General features: G+C 38.9%; 1 protein-coding gene across 1 annotated transcript; it reads right to left on the bottom strand.

Annotated features, from left to right (window-relative positions):
- Positions 1–3,745: 3,745 nt before the first annotated feature.
- LOC124454361 lies at positions 3,746–8,361 on the bottom strand. The gene is made up of 2 exons (XM_047005172.1): positions 7,179–8,361; positions 3,746–4,775 (listed from the first exon to the last, which is right to left on the bottom strand). Exons 1-2 carry the CDS (start codon positions 8,199–8,201, stop codon positions 4,314–4,316), a joined length of 1,485 nt encoding a protein of 494 aa, XP_046861128.1. The 5' UTR covers positions 8,202–8,361; the 3' UTR covers positions 3,746–4,313.
- Between the last annotated feature and the right edge of the window lie 2,112 nt (positions 8,362–10,473).

Below are 10,473 nucleotides of genomic sequence, written 5' to 3'. Positions count from 1 at the left end.
ACTTAAGTCATCCCCAGTTTCGCCTGGCGAGGCAGAAGTTCCAGGAGATCAAACAGCATGCTATTGCGGTACCGGGGTCAGGACAGAAGTTCGGTAATTTGGCGGCCTTGCTTGAGACCTACTCCAAAACACTGGAGAGCAAATTTATAAATTATGATCGTCATTTTATGCCTGGAGACGTCTGAGGGAAGATGACTAGCGATGCCGCCTTTATTAATGCACTCCTCATTAACGGGAGCTGCATCATTTGCAAATGTCTTGCTATATTGAACGCTCGAGGCTTTGTTTGAATGTTTCATGGACATGGCATTTTGGGCGACCACTTGGGATAAGACGGCGACTGCTTCGGTGATGAGTGATCAGGAGGAGCAGCTTGCTCGTTTGCAGGATGATGTGGTGCAAAACAAACGAAAATTGAGAATGAGGATACTGAGGGCACTCTCTCTCATACTGTCGCGTAGCTGAAGGTAAACAAGCTCAACCTCTATGGCGTTGATGACCGTTTGCGTGGTTTACCGAGAATTGTTACAGGAACGCTGCCTGATCTCGTACGACAGGACGTTGTGGTGTCGCGGTTTGGGTAGGAAGCGAATCTGAAGAATGGCAAGATACAGATTCAGAGTCTTGGATTGAGCGGGCTGAAAACGAGCGGTATCATATGAGAAACGGTAAACTGCGAGAGGCTGGGGTTGGAACTTCCATCTCTTTATGCCGTGGTCCCGCGGGAAGTCTCGGAAAACCGGGGTAGGTAGAGATACAATTGGAGACGTACCTATAGGATGTATTATCTTGAGTTCCCCTGATACATATCATCAGCATGGAGTTAGATTTGTCCACGACCCAAGCAGTCGAGATTTGGCTCCAGGCAAGGAAACCTCCTTTGACGAATTTAACGTGTTTCCGCTGCCAATAAAATGCCGAGCAAGATCCACTGAGCTCGATATTTGTATGGGAATACGCTTTCGAACGCCCCACCCGTACGCAGCTGGAGACCGTTCTCACCCAAGCTCAGGCCATGAAGTGGGTTGAGTATCGTCGTTCCGATGGCGCTGCAAGGAGAGTGTGACGCCCTCCGACGCGTATTACTCTGCAGGCGGAGAGGGGGGCCGGCGGATGGTCTCCGCTTGGCCCGGTTCTCAGCTTGAGTCGACTGCTTCGCATGGGGATTGCGGCTCCTGCAAACGATGCTGCGACAGTCCGGCTGAAGGTGATAGATGTCGAGAAGACAACTTTCGAAGTGCGCAAGCCACGCGGGCAGGTTTCAGCTTTCACAATTTTCGACTCTGCATTATAGGTTAACGCGGTGGCCGTTATTGGTTTTTCTTCAACAGACGCTACCGATGGTTTTATAGTGACATTGCTATTTCAGCAGTATGACCTCGTGTGAGCCCTCCGCGCCCCCTTCTTCACTTCCGATGTCGACGGCGCCTCTCTATCCTTCGCTGCCTACTGCGAGCGATGCCGGAAATACGTACCGATTACAGAAGATTTCAAAGGTCGAAGTTCACTTGCACACGGAAATAGAAGCCCGCCAAACGCTCTACAAAAAGTACAAAAGAGCTGTGAACGGGTTAGACGGCGCGAGCAATGCCCTGTCTGCTATCACTGTGGGCAGCGCTGTTAGCGGCGTTGCCGTACTCAGTACCGTCCTCTTAACTCCTTTTGGTGTCGCGTTCGAAGGCCTAGCAGCTGTTCTGTTTGCGTCACGTTTTCGCTAGTCGTGTCGTAAGCCGCAGATTGGACAAGAAAGCTGAAAAATACGATCGCATTCGTACGTCCGCTGAGACCGTGCTCCGAACAATCTCGCTGATCACGAGCTGAGCGCTTTGAGATGGCAACTGCATCGAAGGTGAGTACCAGCTCGTTTTGGGCGAAGTAGAGCGTTTAGCTTCGTTGAAAGACGACATTGGAAGCCAGACCAAGAGAGATCTCCGCGAACAGACGCAAAAGCTAGAAAGACAGCTGGACGCTGCACGTGCGAGCGGGCGTGATGAGGGCATTCAGTTCGGGCGCATGGACGCTCTGAAAAAAATCCAGCGTCGAGTGGCGGATGGCAATTCACGCTAGACATAAACTTTGTGCGCCATTGACAGTGTTGCATAATCTTGGTTTTTTAGTTTTCACCACCCCACCCACGCCAGGGGCTACAGACTGAAGCTGTGATCATAATCAATCACTGCGGTGAACACCTCTTTTGTTTGTGAGGGAAAACCTGTAGTTGAATAAAACAATGTGTATGAAATGGCGTCAGTGGTAAGGAGTGTTTGGCATGTCAAACTGGCGCTATGAGCGTCATGAATCTAGCCGAGCATTTCAATGGTCGGCGGCATAATCGTGCGTGGTTGGATGGCAAAACTATGAAATTCGTTTGCCACTTGTGTTTACGACAGCGGTGCTGTAAGCTGCGGGGATGGGGAATGGCAATGTAAGCATGTCGATTCGCATGGGCACCGAGAAAAGCTAGTTGAGGAGCTGATGAGATTTAGGGGGTGGCCTCACAGCTTCCTCCGGGCTGCTCCCGGGGAACTGCAACGGTAAGTTGTTCTTACGAAGGAGCGAGTAGATGCTCACCTCCGCATGTTGGACTGGGTCCTCGAGGGGAAACCTCTTGATGAGTACTAACTAACTATCACATCAGAAGTAATAGACCCCGACGGCCCGCCGCGCGGACGCAGGGTGTGGGCCGGCCGTCATTGGCTCCTGCTGTTGTCCTGGGTTTGACCTTCAGTGTAATTATGCTAGCATAATTACAAGAAGTACGTACGTGAGCTAGGGCTGGGGCGCTTAGATTTGTGCATAATCCTTCTCAAACTGTGAGGTATTCCAGAAACGAGGCTTTCTTAAGGTGAAGTGCGCCAGCGGCAACGCTCTATTTACTTCTTTATACGTGGTCAATGCTCTACTTGAATCATTTGATATATTTGTCAAACCTTTTATTTGACAGTGTAGCCGATTTGCAGAAATTACCAAACAAAATGTGAAGAAACTTTTCAAAATGTTTGCTAAGTAAAGGTTACTAGGTAACATTACTTTGTTTCTATTTTAATTTGCACAGATCCACTCCTTAAACAGACGTAACTTCTTTAGTTGAATGCCCATAAAATATTTAAAATTTGTCTATTATGTAAATAACATCATTGTGATAGCAAAGCGCCTAATATCATTTCAAGGCGTTTTTAAGTCCTTTGATGATGTCTCTGTATTTCAATCATGACTCGTATATATAAATTTAACTGTTATGGGTAAATACGAAATTTTGCATGTGTGCAAACTTGCCTATAAGATATATTAACTTATGTTCACCGTAACAAGCACAGGTAACAAGAAAGATTTAAGAGCAGAAGACTTTAATTATTTTATATTATTTATTAAATGAAGAAATCTAATAAAGAAATAAAAGATTGTATTAACTTATCAGTCTACGACATTAACAATATTGCTTTTTTTCTCAGACAATGTCTTCAACTTACCTCTGTCCTCAAATCCTCATGACGATACGGCCAACAACAAAGAGCCAAATATCACGAGCGTTCGGTATCCTTCGTATTACTGAATATCTCTCAATAATAATGACAATAATCCTCGCTCTAACTGTTCAGTACTTATATACTGTCTGGAAGCTAGTTATAAGTATGACGTAATTTTCTTTTTATATATATGATCAAGTTGCTATATTTACATTACATGACGTAATGTCATTTGGAAATAGTTTATAATTATCTCAATAACGAAAAAAGAGTGATCATTTACAAAGCATAACAGCTGCATGACTTTTTATTGACATAAATCACATTTAATGTTTTTGATATTAAAGTTTGCAGTGCAAGAGAGTGCAAGAGAATTTCTAATATGCTGATGGATGCATTCGTATTATCTATATCTAAATATTTATTTGAAGAAATGATTAAACTGAAACAAGAATATGTCACCGGTATGTTAAAGCATAAAAGATCAGTTTATATATATACTGATACAGTTAGGTGAAATGTGCAATTTATTTACAAAATATGACTCATTTTTGTGAGAATGACAGGAGAGAAATACAATTAGGGTCATCAAAATCAAAGGAATCTGATAACACATGACGTTCCCAATGTTTGTCTGGACTATCCTTACATTTTGGTTGTTTAATCTAAATGTCTGATGGGACAAAAGAAAGTAAGGATAGTCCAGAACTGGACTCAACTGAACTCGAAAGTTTTATGGATTATAATTATTGTTTGTGCAGTTCAAATATATCAATTAGAGAAATTTTAATGAAATTTATTTTGTAAAAATGTTGACGTGTTTAGAATATCGTTTTATATGAACTCCTAATTGCAATGTTGCAAATCTTTCACGTCATCGGCTGTTGCAAAACGAAATTTATATATGTTAATGATGACGGGAGAGAAGTACAAAACTGTTGTCATCGTTACCAAACCATTTGCAAGCACATGGCAAATCCAGTGTTTTTTCAAAATAAGCTTGATCTTGGTGCCTTCTTGCCAAATCAGATTTCTTGTTGAAAGACAAGCAAATATAAACTCCATTAAAAGACCAACAAATAATCGAAGCAAACTTGATCCATCAAAAGAATATGACTGAAACGTGTCCATGCGATAAAAGATCGTATATAACTGAGCAAGGATCAGCATTTCAAATTGAAATAGGACTTCCTGAATGTAGATGTGAGCTTCTAATCGTCTGTTATGTTTTTCACAATATGGTACGGGTGTTATATTCAAACATTTTATAAGCCTTTTGAACAAATAGCTGCGACAGTTGCGTGTCAGCTGAAATAAGAGATGAATAATGTCATAAAACTAAACAAATACAATTCACATGAAAGTTTTTACATTCTATATACATATTGATTATTTTTGTTAAGTGACAGTAATAGAATTTATCTGACAGTTGGCTTGATTATTACTCCAGATACCCGTAGGTTATACGGAATTTTAAATTCGCCTGTGTTTTTTTATTTTTCTTCGGTGTCGTAAATTGGCAATTCCGCAGTAGCCCACTCGTTGCCTCTAACAAATATCCACCTTAGCTATTCAGTATTGCTAAATTGTTATATTATTAAGTGTGACTTATCAAAATTTTGGCAAATATACACCAAAGTTTTCAAAGTTTACGATTATGTTTCATCAGAATGATTACGGACTACGATAATAACCCAAGACACGTATAAAAAATTGATATAATCAATATAAAAAAATTAACAAATTTTATTTCAAATTTTTTTATCAAATTTTATATTAAATTGATACAACCAATTGCTACAGGGTGAAAAATTCTCAAATTGGTATTTGAGCGTCGTGTAAAGAGCGTCGTCAAAGTAAAGTAAGTCAAGCTTCAAGCTCAATTCCAGTTTACATGTTATGTGGAAAACAAATGTCACTCACATTTAGGTGACTTTATTTATGTTGAAGAGTCTGAAATTGTGCCTTGTTGTGCGATCATTTATCTTTACATGTTTGTAGATACATGTTAATCGTCCAGAAACGCGGTGTTGGTGCTACATTTATAACACTCCCTATCGTCTCACTCCTTATAAGCAGAAGCAAGAAAATTCATTTGGCTCGAGTAAATGCTTACGAAGTTTGTTATTGAGAATAGAACGCTAAAAAACACCGAAATGGCTACACTGTCCCCATTTATAATTGTGAAATATAAACTTTGTTCAATTCGACTTTAGCATAATATCAACTTTAAGAACTATTCTTAAAAGCAATAAAACTGACCAGTGGAGTAACTGGACAATTCTAGTGGTGCTAAGTCTAAAATTTTCCCACAAACAAGAAGGTTCACTATAGCAAACGAGCGTGGCCACAATTCATTTTGCAAGCAAAAGTGGTGATTGTCTTATAAGTTTTATTGTAGCGTATGTATTTTAATCGTTTATTTACAAATTATCATCAAATCCATGGAAATATCGTAACTATAACTCCAAAATTATGTTTTTCGTTTATTCTGCGTTTTTTAAACATTTTATATTAACCAAAGAGTTGGGAATTTGGGAAGAATTGAAAAAAACAAAGCAGAGGCAGTTGTAACTAAAAACTTTCGGTGAAAACTTTGTTGGGTATTACAATTGTCACTTATTTGTTAAACAGTTTTCTCCATGTCCCTTCATTTAAAAATGGTTTTTCAAGCTCCTTCAGTGCAATAGACGAAACATGTTCCCGATTGATGGCGATACATGCAAGGTTGGATACTTGATTTTCCCTCATTGTGCTACGCAAAAAGGTTTTTGACACATTTTGAGCAGCTTAATGACCTTTCTTCGTGTGGGGAAAAAAGGCAATGTTAAAATATGTCTTAGCAACGTTGTGATGCTTTGAAATTGACCTGTTAAGTTATTCTGCATCAAAATAGATAAAAGATCTCCTATATCACGTGGAACTGCTTGTGCTCATCAGACTCCCTTTAATCTTTTGTATTTAAAACAAAAGCCATAGAAAAACAATTTCTAGTTAGGGTAAGGGGTAGTGTTAAGGTTCGGTTCTGTCATTAAAAGTTAAAGTATTTTACTACTGAGCATTTAGTATATTGAATTTCCTTCCGTATATTTATTAATTACTGAACACTTTCATCATTTGTGAATACTGTTCTATTTACACTACTACCTGCAGGTTAATGAAAGACGTACAACGTGAAATTTAAACACATTAACGTAACTATATATTGAGAAAGGCATAACTTCCGAAATGTGTCACAGTTTGACAGAAAATCTAGTCTGATTTCTGAAATCTTCAAACACATGACATTAAAATCAGTAATTTTGGGGTGCTTGCATCCATAATGACCATTTAAAATTCCGACAACCATCCAAAATTTTCCGACAGACATATATCCAAGCGTGTGATGAGGCGGCTACTGCCCCCACCCCCCCCACCCTCCTTTGGTTACGCCACTGAAACTAAGTAATGTCTGAATAGTTTCATATAATTCTAAACCTCATACAATAATTGTTAATTAAAAGTAGCTTTTGTAACATAACCTGACAGGTTGAGGAGAGAGTTGCTTTTAACAAAAGTAATGAATTTTATCAGTTGGTTTTTTAAAGGAGCTGCACTTTTTACATCCAAGGCTTTTCTTCCTCTCAAAATCAATAAACTCACTTTCCTTTTCTCATCGCAAGCAAAGCAATACGGTAGGTAAACATCATGAAAATAGCATTTTGTACTCACCTTTGTAACATTATCGATAAGTCCTTGTAAAAAAGAAAACAGTATAAAATACCCAAAATGTTTTACATCAGATTGCATGACACGATAAAGAGCAATGGGTATCACGTGATTAAAATACGCCAAAATATATGATCGTGAAACGTCGATGATATTTTTAAGAGGAACAAGCACTATGTAGTTACTTATGGCTACTGGAATAGTTGCTATTAAAGAAGCCATGGCAGCGACCAAGATCTTTAAAAAGTCACTTGACTGATTATTAAACCAGGGAACGAGAACTAATCGATAAACATTAGCGAACAGTGCAGCAAAACAGAAAATCAGTCCAATTGTTAACAACATTTTTATCCGAGTTGTATTAACTTCTGACGGTGCCTGATATGATGCAATACGACAAATACTAATGATGATGCCAATTAACATTATACCAGTTGAAATTGATCTTTTCCACCATCCAGTAATATCACCGTCAAAGATTATGTACAAGCATACCTTGTAAATCACAGCAATAATACCCGTCATAAAACAAATAACAAGATTGCTTATGTGAATGTTTTTAGCTTTTTTCCAACCCAACAGCAACACCATAGTGAAAGGAAACCATAAATTAAGGAAGAATACTTCGAATGATTCTCCTGCTGCTCGTGCTGAAAGAACAGAAGTTGGTGCGGAATAATTGGTTAAAAGGTGTTCAGTACCTGCACATCGGTCGGTTGTAAGCTGGTCCAAATACACAATTTGTCCACAAATCACAGTGATTAAGACGGCAAAGGCAAGTAAACAACTAGTTGCTTCAACAGATGTGCCGAATAAGATTAGACATTTTTTAAATTTTGATGATGCGGTTTCGTCATTGCAATTTGATGTGGTGTTTTCATCGTTAGAATCCAATGTAGCATTCCCTATATTGGAGTATGATGTGGTGTTCGTATTTTCATTATCACTTTTACAACAAACACAACAATCAGCTATCCAAGAACATAAAGGCAGGACCCAAGAGTGTATTAACTGCTCCAATATCATTTTTGTCGATGATTTTCCAGCAAACGTTTTCCTTGAGCTACTTGGCAACACAAGAGTGTTATAGGCGATAACTAGAGCATCATTTTGACATCTCAATTGCTATGGTTACACATATTGTTTTTCAACAGATGACCTTGTTGCTTGAGGGTTTTAAAAATAGCTTCTGTTGGCGAAATTTGATAACTTACTCTAACTTCGGCTTGTATAGCTCTCTTTACCGATCATTCTTTAGTTTAAATTTTGGGTATTTGGTAAGATAAATAATCTTCTTACAATCGTATGTTTTTTGTTTTGAAGAAAATGGGATAACTTAGCGTCAATCATGCCGTCTCGGAAGGCATCGAATTACAAACGATTCAATGTTGGGCAATACATGCGCAACAAAAGATTGACTACTGTGAAAGCTCATTTGCAATTATTGGTCGCAATGCGTTTATCAAAAAAATATTTGGACTATGATCATATAAGCCCATTCTATAACGAGCATAAGCCAGGACAAAAACACCACAGCTAATGGCATCATTCTGCATTGAAAATTTGTCTTCCCAATGCGCCGAGAATTTTTGTTTGCTATTTCGACACATTGACCTCTCATTCGGTAAAGTTCTTTGAAGTAAAATTTTATATTATCTACCAATGTTAGATATTGACTGCCTCTTGCCATTGGGTCGTACAAATAAATGCAACATTCAACAGTGTTGATTATTGCCATACACCAGTGACTACCTTTTCCAACATTTATAGGAATTGCAATCACGTCGTAACGATGAAACAAAACACCTTGGTAGTGCCTCCTTAACATTTCATGAAAGCGCTCTTTATTATTCGGCTGGCGTACGGATCGAAGTTTTGTCATGAATTGCGTCGTGAATGCAAAACTACGCAATCCAAACTTTTCCGTGTTTTTTGTTAGCAATAGAAGGTAACAATTTATAATCTCATCATTGAGCCATCCAGGGTTGGAAAGAACATATGTATGGTTTGAAAAACCCTTTTCCAAAGGTTCAAGAGTTTTGATATCTTTTCCCAGAAGATTGTATCCGTGTGTTTCAAATGAAGCAACACGTTCATTTCTTATATTGAGATCACAAAGTGAGTAAAATACCTTACACATTTCCATATGTTTTTGTGCACTTGATGGAGGCAAACTATCGACCTTTGATTGGGCATCTCTGCTATTCGTTTGTGTGGTTCGCGCACTTATGCTATGAACAGAGCCTATAAAATTTGATGAGCTTGTACTTCGGGGTATGTCCTCATCGTCACTATCATCGCTGAGTTGGGTTGACGACTGTCGCTCGTTTTCATAATCTTTGTCAGTAAAATTTTCAGCGGAGTAAAAGGCTATGTATGCATAAGTTGACACTTTTTGCTTCCATTTTTTTGACATATCAGAGACGAATGTATCGTCGACCTTAAACTCTTCCATCTTTGAATATTAGAGCTGTGTCATGGCCCACATAATACCTGAGCCGTAATGCAATGCACATGAGGATAATTGATAAGCGGCCGATGCACCATCATTCTGCAATGTTAATTTTAATGGTAGTGGAACTCTCTGACAACTCTTCGTAACTCCTGATCCATTTGAAACAAATCTTTTGAAACCAAGGCATAAACTTTTAGGCAGTGTTTTGAGTTCACCTATGCGAACGTGACTCGTCCTCACATTGCATGTGCTACAGTCTGTAAATACAGAATCGACTAAACTCTTTTTGATTTTTTCTGTAAAGGTTTTGTTGGCATTGTCAACGGAAGCAAAAAGCGTCGTGAAGGTTTCCTCATCATGCAACCGAGTTTTTCCACAGACATCACAAATTTTTCTATATTTGTACGTTCCTCTAAAGGAGCCTGCGTCACAATGTTCATGCAAAACAATAAAACTCTCGTGAATATCATGTTGTTGGCCACTCACATAACCAAAATACATATGAAAAATGTCGTGCAGCTGTTGTGGATACAATAGTTTGTCATTCGTGTTTTTTAATATTCGCAAGATTTTATTCAGTACTTTCGCTACAGTTGGATAACGTTTTGTCGTTGTTTCGGGGTATTCAACTTTTAATGCATGCAAACATTGCAGAAGACTGTTCAACCAGCAATCGTTACCTATGTTGATTAAACCTCTTGTAATTTCTGCGACGCACCAATGGATTTGCTGGATTTCGTACGCTCGCTGTCTTTACTTTGTTTGTTTTTCTTCAACATTCCTGTATCCTTGAAGCGGAACTTGTCCTCTGCCGACATATCTAGCCACAATTTAGCTGCCTCT

This window comes from Xenia sp. Carnegie-2017, unplaced genomic scaffold (assembly GCF_021976095.1).
Source record: "Xenia sp. Carnegie-2017 unplaced genomic scaffold, XeniaSp_v1 HiC_scaffold_3, whole genome shotgun sequence".
Lineage (NCBI taxonomy): Eukaryota > Metazoa > Cnidaria > Anthozoa > Malacalcyonacea > Xeniidae > Xenia > Xenia sp. Carnegie-2017.
Note: the sequence above shows the minus strand (reverse complement) of the source record. Positions and strands in the feature narration are given on the sequence as shown.